This window comes from Athene noctua, chromosome 7 (genome assembly GCF_965140245.1).
Source record: "Athene noctua chromosome 7, bAthNoc1.hap1.1, whole genome shotgun sequence".
NCBI lineage: Eukaryota > Metazoa > Chordata > Aves > Strigiformes > Strigidae > Athene > Athene noctua.
In genome coordinates, this window is record NC_134043.1 from 8,701,854 (window position 1) to 8,716,798 (window position 14,945).

The window sequence follows — 14,945 nt, forward strand, 5'->3', positions numbered from 1 at the left end:
GTGCAAACCACTCATAGCAGGTGACAATTCATGTCCTCATACCAGCATTTTAAATTTTTAATCAGCATTTGCTAAAGTGTTACTGGCATGAGCAATACAGCTCTGGTACAAGAAGCCTCCAGTTTAGTCCAGATTTTCATCAGCAAATCCACATTTTTGCTACTGTAGCATATTTTTATCAGGGAGCTGGAGTAAAAGACTTGCAGATACACTTTCTCACTAGGTCATGCTCTGCCTCTTCTCTGGCACTGGGTTACCAGCAGAGCCTTGGTCTGCATTGGCCTGAGTCACTGCGTTCAGTGCACACTGGAATGATTTTTGGATATTTTGGTGATGAGAGTGAAATGACCATAAAGTTACTAACTTTAGTTTAAATGGCAGAGCTTAATTTAAAATTATTTTCTGATTGTCTAGGACAAAATCTGCCCACATAATTATTTTTGGAAATGAGTAAAGCACTATAACTGTCCATTCCAGCAAAACACTTCAGACAGATTATATGAACAGAAGATATGGTTTTATTGTGTTTGCAGTAACGTGATGGATTTCTGATCCTGGGTTGTGTTTTTACATACTGTTGCAGTTTAAAGAGTGAATAATTGTATCAAACTATCCTCCGAACTTTGTTATCTTCAACATTATGTTGGCTGTTTTCAGTTCTTCCATATTATCACAGCTGTATCAATCTTTTCCCATTGTGTCAACTTTTTCAGGAGAAAGTGCTTCTCATCACTTGTGTTTTTTTCTTCCTTGCTTTATTTTTTGTTTGCTTATATTCTTCCTTTTTTTGTCTTCTGTTTTGTGTGAGGTGACCTCTCTTGTCCTTCCCCATGGCTTGGTATCACTTTTTTCTTCTCCTTCCCTTTTCAGCCCCCACAATACTTTGGCAGTGGCACCGCAACCAGCATTGTTTTAGCTGACACAAACTTGGACCTAATCCTTTCTGATCACTGAGGTGAAGAAGTTGTTGCCAGTGACTCAGGCAACAAAAACATATTAAATAATTGCAAGTTCTGCAGGAGTCCCAGGTTAGCCCCTACCTGAGCACATTCCCACGGTGGAGCTTCACAAGAAATTGGATGTTCTCTCCCTGCTTCATTTTAGTAGCAGTAAAGAGAATAAGAGACGGGACATAAATGTAGATAGTGAATAACCCAATCAATGATTGTGTGAACCTTCACTTCCAACCAGAGTCTTCTGAGGATGTGTTGCATGTGACAAAGGCATTTCCAAACAGGGATTCTTACTGGAGTTCTTAAGAAAATAAAATGCTTTCTGTAAATATTATTATGGAAAAAAACCCCAAATCATTCCTTTAAGATTTTAAGTCTGATGCTTCCTCTGTTCATAATTCATCTTACACCATCCCCACTTCTTGAAGATGAAAATCTCTTCAGACCTTCCCTAGTTTGGGCTTCAGGACTTCCTCAGCAATTTTTAGGAGCAGATGTATCCTCTACAACTATGTATCTGTCTATGCTGCAGTTCCATTTTGCCCCAGGGAGACCTGATGGGTTTAAAGAGAGGAACACAAATGTTCCTGAGAACACAAGGCTGTGATCACACCCAAATCTGAGACAGCTAAGCCTGCCACCAAAAAATTTGAGTGCCTGCTACAACCATTATTTTAGTTTTGCCTCTGCAGTCCAATTAGTTATGAGTGTATTGAACTTCTCCTGGGCTGGTGCACAAGGAACCCTTGCCTCCAAAGCTAATACCTAGCCATTTTGGCTAGTCACATGTTTGGGATGCTTGATAGGCCCTTCAGGTAATGAAGGTTGGGAGCATTGTTTGATAACTATTGGGAGAATGCTGCCATCTTTCACTCTTCATTGAGCATCCTCAAACTGCAGCTTTTCTTCCCTGGGCACAGGCAAACTCTGCTCAGGGCACTCAAGCATCATTTAATCTGGCCACCCTGCCAGTATTGTCCCTGCTTGTTCCCTCAGGCCTCTACAGCAATGTGATAAGGGCACTTACTATGCACAGTGTGCTTTCTGCTGAGGTGTTGGTGGCCATTAAGCTGCATATGAAGGAAGTAAAAATAACCACTGTGATTTGTCTGTCTGTATGTGACAAAAAGATACCAGACCTGAGTTTTTAAAACTATGCCTGCCATTATCTGCTCTCATTTTTCTTTTTTTTAATCAATTATTTTACATAGTTATTTTCATTGATATAATATCCCACATTTAATATTGTATGAATGCTTGCACCTGTGACTTAAAAATGCATGCTCTGTAATTATTTTCATGGTAAAATTCAGTGAAACTCAAATGTTCATAGAGGTGAAATCGAAAAGAATATGAGTCAAACTGAAGTGAGTCCTTTATGAATTTTAACAAATATTCACTGATTTTTAAAGTAATTGTTCATCTCTGAAGAGTACATATAAACAAGTTTAGAACAGTATTTGGAAGAAGGTGTCATTGAAATGTTCTAGTACTTAATAAATATGAAAAGAGCACATTTAATTTCAGACATACTCCATAAATGCATCTTTCTGTCTCTGAAAAATTTAGTGCAAAACCCAGAATTGTCTTCTTGTACCTTTGGGGTTTGAGGTTAACATGCTTAATCCTAATTTCCTATCCTGGAATTCAGCTGTCAGTTTATTGGTAGTCATGTTTATTCACAACACTATACCAACTGAGATTTCTGTCAAGCTTCACCATACTTGCATACAGCAAATTATGCAATTTAGGGTAGATTATATTTTTGCTGATGTTTTAAGAATTAGCTAATCAAAAATACGAAGTTGAAAAGGCTTTCTATTTTCAAGATTTCGGTAAAATTTAAGAACTTTCATTTTAGTACATGTGAGATGTCTTTGTGCATATGAAATCATATGTTAAAGGCAGCTGCATAAAATCTCAGTATTTGTAAAAGGTGTAATAGTTATTGCACTAGGATCTCTTTTCTTTGATTCATTCTTTTTACCTTTTCTATTAAGACCACTTTATAAAATGTATGTAAACATAACTGTGTAAGGAAAAAGTGAAGCTTTTATCTCTTTTATTGCAATCCACAAAAGGAAGCCTCACCTAAAGATCTTGCCTAAGTTCAAAGGCAAGGCAGACAGTGTGAAAGCAAGCAGTGTCATCTCCTACATAATAACAGACTAAGGAACCAGCCATCTCTATTCTATTCCATGTCTCACCTTGATTAACTGCATGAATCACAGGTCAAGTAATTTTACAGACTACTTTTTACTGGGACTGAGCCACAGTTCTGCCTCATATCAGTGGGAATTTCACATATTCTGCATCTCAGAAGTCAGTCCCTCTGCCTTCAGTGGTCTCAGTTTGCTTGGGTTTTGGTAGTTATGACTACTGGTTTTGTAGTGCTGGCTTATGTTGTTCATTCATATCCATGGTGTCTCTTGATACCTGTAAGTAAAAATGAAGTAGATCTGCTGCCTGAGCAGTTTCTTTCTGTCTGGACATAGCACTGCTGTAGGAGCAGAATGGCAACCTCATTTGAAATGTAGAAGTTTGGATATGATTCCACTTATTGACTGGTAAATTAATTTTAGTAACTGCAGAACATTTCACTGAAGGCTTCCCACCTCTGTTCCTGCTGAAAACCAAGAATACAGACCTGAAAATCTTTGAATGATAATAGCAACACAGTTTGCCAAGTTGCTAGATACTAGAATAAAATAATCTCATTTTGTAGAAAAACTAGTTACATATCTCTCTTATTGAGATCTATGGGAGCTATGGATCACTGGCAGGTACCTTAATTTAGACACCTAACTTCAAACGCTCAAAGCTGGAAAATTTGTCACATATGCATTGGCAAGTTCATTTTCTTCCCATTTGGAAGATTATGCTATTTACACTCTGTGCAATATTGGAGTAATTTTATAGGGTATTGTGTTGTGACTAGTACACACTCCAAAGAACCTTTTAGTTCTTCCTTGGTAAAGTAACTCCATGTCAGAAAGGAAAGAAATAATGTATTTGATATGGTTTGTTCAATTTTCAGGTAGAGCAAACAAACGTTAAAAGTACATGCCAGAATGTACTGTTGGATGTAGATCCTGAAAACCTATAGGGCAAGGCACATGGTTTTTCAAAACTGTAATATATTTACTTCTGTTGGTTATTACTGTTCTAATATTAGTTTGTGTCCTCTGTTAAATCATGTATAGAGCTGTTTTATAGGAGCTTTGTTCTGTGGGCTGCCCTAAGTTAGGGACCAGTTTGGAGAAAAAAATTGATACTAGGCAATTTTATGAGAGTATGAATCAAATGTAACTTTTGGATCTAACAGAATAGAATTTATTTACAGAAATGAATTAGCTTCAGCTCTTTCCTCACAGCTCAGTTCACATCAATGGAGTGTGGTTTTTTCCTTTAGTTTGCCAAGAATAAGAATCAATGAAGATTTGGTGATATCTGCATAGGCTTTACTGTAACCTCTGAAAGCCAAAACCAAACCAGAAATTGTAACTACTGTCTCTTTTTGCAGAGAGTGAGATGTCTAGTTGCTCTGCCTAAATGCAAGAGCAAAAATATAGGCAAACACACTGTGTGATAACATAGGCATATATAGTTTAAAATTGCATTAGAAACGTAATACAGAAGTTAGACATCATCAACAGAAAATCTTATCTCAGTACCTCTTTTTTGTCCCTCCTTCTTCCCCTTCCCTGCCCTATGCCTCCTGGTAAAGTAAATTAGAAAGGATGTATAAAATAAATAACCTCAAAAATTCCCTGTTGAATATAGTTCTACTGATCAATGGTGTGTAATCTCATTCAAGTCAATTATGCTGTGTAGTGTGAATGCCTTCCAACCACACTCTGATGACAGTAGGTACTTTAATTTTCTGTGGCACTTTATGGTTTCTGCTTGTCATGATAGATGTACCATTTTGTCAATATTGAATCAAGAAACAATTAAACTTAATGAAAACATTCAGGATTCCATCCTTGGCTGGTAAAAATCAGTGCTAGTAAATGCAGTCTATCCATGCTGATGCACACTGGCTACTGTGATAGTTTAGTCCAAAGAAGAGATGACAGAATTTAACCAAATGTCCATCATGTTGTACTGCAATTGATACAATACACATTTGTTTATAATGAGGACTAGCACAGAAGTAGTTAACTTGCATTTCATGTGTTCTTACTACTATTAGCTGGTGAAAATACTAATAAGTAATAAAAATACTAGAATTGGTGGTGGTTGTAGATGAAAAGTGGAGTGTAAAGCCACAAAAGAAGGTATTGTTATGCATTAACACACATGATAACATACTTAAACTATTCTATTTATTTATTTCAGGTAGCTAATCAGGTTGTTCAGGCTCTACTTACTCAAAAGGTAAGTTGTGGGTTTGGTATTGTGGTATAACTTATAGCTTGCAGATGTTCATTGTTCATTTGAGGGATATATATTCTTACATAGTATACATTTATTAAATGATATTCACACATTTAATTACCAAGGCTGCCTCATGTCAGGCCCAAAGTCAAGTTTTTTGTGGTCCAAGTGGAAAAGATCGGTAAGACTGTACATCTTTAAGGCTTGATCATATTGGACCCATATCCAGTTGTCATTATTTACCTATATTGAGCAAGTAGCATCTGAAAATCCTTCCTCCAGATGATGATATTTCCACTCCTTATCCATACCAAGTTATGTGACTCCCACAGTCCATTCCTCTAGAACGTAAAAGAGATAAATTACAGTGTGTGTCAATAGCTGGCATGCTCATTCAGTCAGTGGAAGGAGAGACTTCCTGGTGTGGGCCCGTGCTTCCCTGAGTAAAAGAGAAGGCTCTGTGTTTAGCCTGGGGATTCAACTACTCTGCTTGTGGGCTGGGGACCAGCAGTAGAGAATGTGTATTTTGTCTTAAAAACTCTTTTGATGCCCTCCTGCTCCATTCTCTTGGGTAAGCAAGGAGAGTACTACAGAGGCAAAATGATTGTAGGGTGATGGCAAAACCTGGCAGAATTAAAAGATTCACTGTGGCATCTATAAAGGTCTGTTCTGGATCAAGTCATGTCTTCAATTTCCATTCACAATCCAAATGGTTGGATATTAAGTATGGTTGTTTCAAATAGAACCTAGTGGGAGGAATAAAATTAGAAATTACTTTGCTAAAATGAAGAAATTACCTGGAAAAAAAGGAAGATGAAATTAAACAGTGAGCAAAGCAAGGTAATACATATAAACAGAAATGAACCAACGATGAGAAGTGCTCTGCTGGACCTTGTTCTCACCAACAAGGAGTGACTGGTGGAGAATGTGAAGCTCAATGGCAAAGTGGGCTGCAGTGACCATGAAATGGTGGAATTCAAGTTCCTTAGGGCGGCGACGAGGGTAAAGCTCACTACCCTGGACTTCAGGAAAGCAGACTTTGGCCCTCTTCAGGGATCCGCTTAACAGAGTAGCATGGGATGAATCCCTGGAGGAGGGGCCTAAGTAAGCTGGGTGATACTAAAGAATCATCTCCTCCAAGCGCAAGAGCGACTCATTCTGACAAAGAGGAAGTCAGGTAAGAACACCGGGAGGCTTGCAGGGATGAACAAGGAGCACCTACAAAGGAGCACATGGACAATCTCAAACACAGAAAGGAAGCCTCGAGAGGGTGGAAGCAAGGACAGGTAGCCTGGGAGGAAAACAGAGAAACTGAGCAGCCAGGGCTCAGGTTAGGAAGACCAAAGCCCTGAGAGAATTAAATATACCCAGAGACGTCAAGAGTAACAAGAAAAGCTTTTATAGGTACATCAGTGATAAAAATAAGACTAGGGAAAATGTGGGCCCTCTTTGGAAGGAAATGGGAGACCTGGTTACCTGGGATATGGAGAAGTCTGAGGTACTCCATGACTTTTTTGCCTCAGTCTTCACCAGCAAGGATTCAAACCACACCACCCAAGTCACAGAATGCAAAGGCAGTGATTGGTGACAGCCAGCATGGCTTCACTAAGGGCAAATCTTACCTGACATTTTTGGTGGCCTTCTACAATGGGGTTACAGCATTGGTGAATAAGGAAAGAGCAATGGACATCATCTACCTGGACACGTGTAAAGCATTTGACAGTGTGCCACATGACAACCTTGTCTCTAAACTGGAGAGACATGGATTTGATGGATGGACCACTCAGGGGATAAGGAACTGGCTGGGTGGTAACACTCAAGGAGTTGTGGTCAACAGCTCAATTTCCAAGTGGAGAGCGTGATGAGTGACGTTCCTCAGGGGTCGGTGTTGGGACCGGCGCTGTTTAACATCTTTGTTGGTGACATGGACAGTGGGATCGAGGCACCCTCAGCAAGTTTGCTGATGACACCGAGCTGTGTGGTGCTGTCGACACGCTGGAGGGAAGGGATGAGCCATCCAGAGGGACCTGGACAGGCTGGAGAGGTGGGACCGTGCAAACCTCATGGAGTTCAACAAGGCCAAGGGCAAGGTCCTGCCCATGGGTCAGGGCAATCCCCAGCACAGATACAGGCTGGGCCATGAGGGGATTGAGAGCAGCCCTGAGGAGAAGGACTTGGGGGTGTTAGTGGATGGAAAACTGACTGTGAGCCAGCAATGTGCACCTGTAGCACATAAAGCCAGCCATGTCCTGGGCTGCATGAAGAGCAGTGTGGGCAGCAGGGTGAGGGAGGGGATTCTCCCCCTCTACTCTGCTCTAGTGAGACCCCCCTGCAGTGCTGTGTCCAGCTCTGGGGGCACCAACAGAAGAAGGGAGGACCTGCTCGAGGGAGTCCAGAGTTGGCCACAAAGATGCTCAGGGGGCTGGAGCACCTCCCCTGTGAGGACAGGCTGAGAGAGTTGGGGGTGTTCAGCCTGGAGAAGAGAAGGCTCTGGGGAGACCTTACAGCAGCCTTCCAGTACTTCAAGGAAGCTACAGGGAAGATGGGGAGGGACTCTTGATCAGGGGGTGTAGGGATAGGACGAGGAGTAACATTTTTAAACTGAATGTGGGTAGATTTAGATTAGATCTAAGGAAGATGTTCTTCACTGAGGGTGGTGAGACACTGGCATAGAGAGCGTAGGTCATAACTAGGAGGACAGTTCTACAAAAAAGTGGTCTTTTAGTTGAACATGATTCCTTGATTTTATTTTGAGTATTTTGGGGGAAAAGACAAGAAAAATGTAAAATCTATAATAATAAGCTATGAACCCTTCAATATTCATGAAATGATCTTTTGTGAGGTCTAGACCACTTGATGAATGTGGCATTATTAAAATGCTTTGGATCATTTAGCTTTAAAAAGAGGAGTCTGAAAGAGACATAAATACAGTCTTTTAGTGCAGATAGTGCAAAGAATATAAACTGTTTTGTCTACACTGAATGACAAGAGAAGAAATAATGTTCTTAAAATGCAGCAAGAAACACCAAGTTAAGTTAATCAAAAACCTCTGCCACATGCCCAAAAGCTTTCTAGATGCAAATATAGTGAAGTATTGGAATAGATTTTGAGGACTGCCTCCAAAGCCTCTATTATGTACATCATTTAGAACAGCAGAACGTCATTCAGAATGCCCCCCACCAAGGGGCTGAGCAGGGACCAAGGGTGACAGCAGGGCAGGCAGGGTGCTGAGCACCAAGTGTCAGGGTCAGGCCTGGAGGCAGTGATCAGGTTCAGCCTTGGTCCTGCGTTCGCTGGCCAAGTCCACGGGGAGGAGGCAGGTCCAAGCGAAGCCAGGTGTCTGGACACAGCTCAGTATCAAGGAGGTTGGGTGCAGGTGTAGCTGCAAGGTGGCTGCTGCGTGGCTCAGACATGAACAAGATGACATTCAACACTGCCAGCTAAACTCCTAAAAGTGGGGACTGTGCCCTGGCAGCAGGGTAGACAAACATCCGCATCCATAACCATCTGCACCTAAGTGAGGTAAATAAGTGCAGAATGTTGTGTTTGGCCATCTGCACATCAGGGGGAAGTCTGGATACCCTTCTCAGCTCCTTACTGAGCAGATTTTTTGTGAATCAATTTTATGACATTCTGGATAGATTAGAAGATGCGCAGGGAGATGTTCTGACCCCATTACGTCTGCTCTTGGGTATCCTGCCCTGAAGACAGAGATGTCCAGGTGACCTGTAGGTGAGAAAGCATCTAGAAAGCTTTTGGGCATGTGGCAGAGGTTTTTGATTATCTTAACTTGGTGTTTCTTGCTGCATTTTAAGAAGACTCTGGAGGGTGCAGTTGCCTGTTATATAGATGACAGGTTTCTGTGGCCCAGGCTCACATCAGGAATCCAGAAGTAGTATCATTCCCTAACTCCCTTCATCCGACAGCTGTGGCCACAAAACAGCCACACAGCTGATACCACAGGTTAGGATTGAAAGTATCATTGTTCAATCCTGGTTGCTTGATGCGCAGCAAATCCTTTTACTCTAGAACAGGGATATTGCCTTACAGCAATTGGAAGTATTGTAGCTTGGAGGTGATTTGTGCAAACCACAACATATGGGGAAGCTTGCACTGTTGCTATCTGTGCTGTATTACTCTTCCTGTACTCTGTGTACACATATGCTGTATGGTCTGTGTCTCATCAGATCACTGCAATCTGCAGAGCTATTGCTGTAACACCCTTTAGAAACATAACTTCAGCTATGTTTAAAAAAATCCCAAATCTGTGTTTCAATACATCTTAAATGGAAATTGAGGCATTTTCTCATATTAATACACACAAAAAACTCATGTGCATTTTGTAATATAATACCATATGTGATTAAATATTTACCAGAGGGTTAATCTCAGTGTATTAATCTCTAGTTTGGGAATACTGTGGTTGTTTCCGAAATGAAGAGAGGAACTTCCTGAGTCCCTTTGCAAAGGCGTCAGACATTTTGATGACTACATACTTGCTCAATAATGAATCCTCCCAAACCCATAGGAGCCAAGGAGTTCATATGGATACAATAAAAACAGATTTGAATACATTTAATAAAGTGATTTACTTAGTATTGATGGGATTTAACAGCTGCTTACCTATTACTGCATAATAACAGCTAATTTAATATCCATAGAAAGAGGAATGAGGGTACTCTTCTAAATGCTAATGAATATTAACTGTTACAGTGCTCCTGACACCATTCATACAAGTCCTTTTATAAGAAAAGACAGAAACACAATAGCATACAATAAAGCGGAAATTGGACTCCTCGCACCAGTCCCAAATAGGTAGATATTGGAATCCAAATAGTAACTAGTAAACAGATAAATCTACCATCGTGCGGCTAAGCAGTAAGACAGAGCCAGTCATGCCACAGTGAGATAACACACCTCTGGGGCATAGTGAGACATGAAGAAAAGCTGAGAGCTTTCAGAAAATGGAGAAGAGTGATTCTGTACAGTAACACACACTGCGTAGGCTTTGCTGTGAATTTGAAATTGTCCCTCAAGGACTAATTTTTGTTTAAATTAAGTACATGCTGTAATGTAACGAATAAAGTACTGTGTACTTGCCAGTATGTTGAAAAGACTGTGATTCCACCGAGAGATTCTGGTGACACAAATTGAGTGAGCAAAGCTTGAGTGATTTATCAATGTCACTGAAACCTTGAAATGGAATTACAGTCTTAAATGTGCACTTTTCAAGTATATAATTTGTTACAATACATATAGAATTTCTCTAATATGAGTGGCTTTTTTTTTTTACTGTGACTGTGGAGAAACTATATTAAATTGAGGTTTGTGCTGAATTAGCCACACAGCAAAATCTCACAATTCTATGTAGCAAAATTATATGGATTTTCTACAACTTACTAAGAGAAAATTTTACCTCTGGGAAATTTAAGAAGTCAGAAAAACAACAAAATTACTTGAGACAAACCTGTATGCTCTGATAATTACTGTAAGCATTTACTCTTTCTCCTTCCACCCAAAGACTTCTCATATCACATGAGATGATAGGTGTGCTGGGAACTGGAATTTTTCTCTTTTTTTCCATGATGGATCTGGATCAGCATTTTGAAATTTGAGTTACACCACTTAATGAAATTGTTTTGTTGTCTGTGTATCTGATCTTTGCATATTAGCCTCCTCCACAAGATTGTATTCAGGAGAATACTTTTTTACTTTGGGTTCTGTATGAAAGTTACTTCTTCTTTGTTTTTGTCAATGAAATAAAAAATAAGTGAATTAAGTGTTAAAACAGAAGAAGCATCTTCAGAGAAAGAGCAGCGTATTTCTGGAACCTCTAATGAGGGCATTGCATCCCATTGTGGAGAAGTGTGAGTCTGATGCTGAAGAGAAAAAGTAAGAATAGAGAGATGCTAAGATATTGCTATAGTGAGACCATAGGAATACCTTAGAAATTTAGGAGATTATGCTCTTAATAGCTGGCTATTTTGCCCACAGAAGAAGAATTGCATGCTTCAGATATTTGCTATGTGTATTAATTGGTAATTTTAGGAATTCAACTTTCTAAACTCAAGACTTTATTTTACCAGAATGCTGCTACCTTTATGTGCCTCATTTCTCCTCTGGGTTATGTGTGGTATTACCATTGGCATGGTTTATAGCATCTGGGTGGGTAATCTACTATCTTATATTTCACTTTTTACAGAAAGTCTAAAGTTTGAAACATAAATCTTATGGTTTTAAAACTGAAGACAGGAAGGATTTGAGCAGAGGCATTGCTAAGATTTAAATTTTTTCTACATTGTTAGTTTCTGTGAATCATTTTTCCTTTTCAGTGCACTTGGTAGTGTGGAAGTGTTAAACACTGTTTTAACAGCTAAGGCTCTGTTTTAAATTCTCTGATTATTAGTGAAAGGCAGATAATGATGGGTCTCAATGCTAGCAGTTTCCTAATAGAGATTGCTTTATGCAAGACCAGAGATAAGAGGTCTCAGTGACAGAAATCAAAGCTTTATGGCTTTACAAAACATCAAAATCAAGATTTTGGGGGGCGTCATGTTGGAAGGCTTTAGCAATTTTACTTGAACAAAGCAAATATTAAGATTAAGAAACTCAAGAGAAAATAACTGCATTCATCCAGTAGTGTCATAAAATCAAATACATACTATATGCACAAAATGATTATAATTTTTTGAAAGGCTCAAGCTTATTTTATTATGTGTTCACCTCTTACAACCTCAGTTTTTGGTTACAGCAGAGACTAGATCAACTGTAGGCAAGTATTTAGGCTACATCTGACTACAGTTTCCTCCTCTGAGTTGTTTTCTCATAAAGCCAGGTCATCGTATTGATAATGGTATTGACAGGACAGCATATGGGAATCCAGAGGCCTGTTTCTCCACCTTCATATGGGAAAAGTAGTATCAGCTAAGCAATACCACAGGGCAGCAACTGTCCTAAATTCAAAGGAATATGGGAAAGTATTTTGGAGATATCTCTTTTTTTTTTTTTTTTTTTTTTTTAAATAAAGCTAGATATGGCCGCAGCTTGCTATTTTTTTATGTAATCTTTATTAGGAGACTGCTATTGCTGATTTGGGAGCTCTCACACCTCAAAATGGACAACTGCACAAGTTATGCTGAAAATCTGAGTGTCAGATTCTGCTCTCTCTCCAAAATCCTCTTTTTGATAGAATCCTGTATTCCTCCAAGTGGCCAGGAAAAGCAGGTCTTACATTGAAAAGAGAGAGAGAGAGAATTTGCTGCATCTGAAAACCATTAATGGTTTGTTCATGATGAACCTGACTCAGCCTTGGCTAAAACACCCGCATCTTCTGGTTTTGACAGTAATGTCCTGTGCCTTAAGATGCAGAGGTTTTACACTCCAGCTGTTGTCTAACGGCCTATTTTAAGGCTTTTTGATACCTCATGTTGGAAATCTCAGGAGGATCATATTGCCACACACATCTGGTGCACCATCATCTTACTAGGGCCTATCCAGCTCTACAGTGGCAAGTTGCAGTGCAGAAAATACAAACCATCCACAATATGCTGCAATGCTGACTTGGTTATTCCAGAAAAAGCAAGGAGGGTATTAGACTTCAGAAGAGTACCTTGAAGGCACAGTACCACTTTGAACTTGTTCCTGGTTTGGTATAGCTTATGCTTCTTCCTTAGCTTATGCTTATTACAATATTCGTATCCTAATTGCTGCTTTCTGCTTTGTGTCGGCAGTGGTATGAAACACATTTACTAGCAAAGACACTTCTTATACTAACAGAAAACTCCAAATAGATGTATCAAGTAACTACTCTTTCTCATTACAAGATTTTTTTTAATGTTATCTTGTGATAATCAAACAACTAGAGAAAATGAAGTAGCACATTTTTCTGATTTGTACTGTTTTAAAAGTTGTATATGTGTTCTTTCTTAGTATCTGACATTACTTAGAGCTTTTTAAGTGCTTCTGTTACCTGCTTTCTAATCTTCCTATTTCTCTTGTGCTTCAGGATCTGAGGGAGGAATGTATAAAACTGAAAACAAGAGTTTTTGATTTGGAACAACAGAATCGAACATTAAGTGTACTTTTCCAGCAGAAAGTCAAACCAGCTTCTGACCTCTTTCTTCAGGTAGGAAATGGCCTTTGCAGAAAGCAAGCTATGAGCTTTATACTTCTTATAATAATAAAATATTCTTCTTCTTTTTGAGGTTATGTCAATAAGTGGGAAATGACAGTTGATAGATTTAATATATCAGAAGAATATTAGTTATCTATAATCTGATAGCATTGAAACTGAAAGTGTACACCAATGAGCTATGACTACATATTTTGTGCAAATATGGAGAGAGGAGCACACCTGCAGAGTAACTTATTTTTTTAGGTGCTTCTTCACTATGATAAATGGAATTATATGGGTTCATTATCCCTCTGCAGGGGAGAAACTCAGATTCCTTAACATTCTGCTTGATGGTGAACAGTGTAATTTCCTGTGAGAAGACAGCCCATTTATTTAACTTTTGCCATATGTGTTACAAGGACTTAAGTACATCTTCAGGCTTAGAGTGATTTTTTTTTTTTCCAATGTTTTATGGGAGGATATAGCTGAGAAACCAGCTGACCCATCTCCCACTCCTTTACAGTTCTGAAATAATAAGAGATGTTTCAGTATCCCTCTTCATTTGGCACAGTCCATTATTGTGAATGAATCCATTTCTTTGTCATGCTTTTGTAGTAGAATTGCTTTGCAGAAGTTCCAACAAATCTGACCATGAGCTAGGAGAACAATAAATGAGGACTAATTAAAACTTCACAGGTTTCTAACAATAGGTCAAATTCTGGTTTTAGCAATATATGTTATTTCTTATTAGAGAAAAATTTATTCATTTTGGAGGAGAAATTTGATTCATGTCAGCTAGATTAGTGGTATTAAATGAATATCTTATTTAAATCCTCTGATGCTGTGCATCTGTATCTTTGGCCCTTGCACTGTTGCTGAACAGCTAAGGCCTGCTAACTCTCATCAGCTTGGGCTGTTTATGGAGGAAAAATTCAGTTTTTATGGAGGGCTGCTCACCAACTGGTGCTTAAAGGCAAGGGAATCCCCATGGTGAGGGCAAATAGCAGTATTTATTTACTGTGAAACTCAAGCACAGGCAGAGTGGTGCCAGGTCACCATCACAAGGATCTGCATTCCTGCGTTGTCCTCAGGTTCTTGTTCTGTCTCTTGATTTTGTGTTGATTAGGCATTGCTAGGTAAGGACCCTCTCTCTTCTGATTTCTTCCCTCTTGCCCCTTGCTTACTTTCCTGTTTGTTCATCCTTCATAGACTCCTGTGTAAAACTGATTTCTCTTTATCTATGCAGAGTTTCTGACACATCCACTACAGCATGGACCTTTACTACTCACTTATCCTGCCTTTGACAGTCCCATCATCTGCTCCTTTTTCCTGGTTTAGGGTCTATTTCTTTCCTTTCCTTCCTCTCCTTCCTTTCCTTCCTTCTTTCCTTTCCTTCTTTCTTTTTCTTTCTTTCTGTTTCCAAAGTGTCTGACTTGACTCTATGTTAGTATTGGGTTAGACTGCACAGAAGTCACACATTGCACATTCTTTATTACAGT

At 39.3% G+C, this 14,945-nt stretch overlaps 1 protein-coding gene across 4 annotated transcripts in view; it reads left to right on the forward strand.

The window, feature by feature from the left end:
- Window positions 1-14,945, forward strand: part of NCKAP5 (NCK associated protein 5) — a 254,198-nt gene that overhangs the window by 148,725 nt on the left and 90,528 nt on the right. For all 4 annotated transcript variants that reach the window (XM_074910863.1, XM_074910864.1, XM_074910866.1 and 1 more), the window contains 2 exons: window positions 5,295-5,333; window positions 13,339-13,458. In XM_074910863.1, the coding sequence (XP_074766964.1) occupies window positions 5,295-5,333; window positions 13,339-13,458 (159 nt within the window). The remainder of the gene's footprint in view (window positions 1-5,294; window positions 5,334-13,338; window positions 13,459-14,945) is intronic.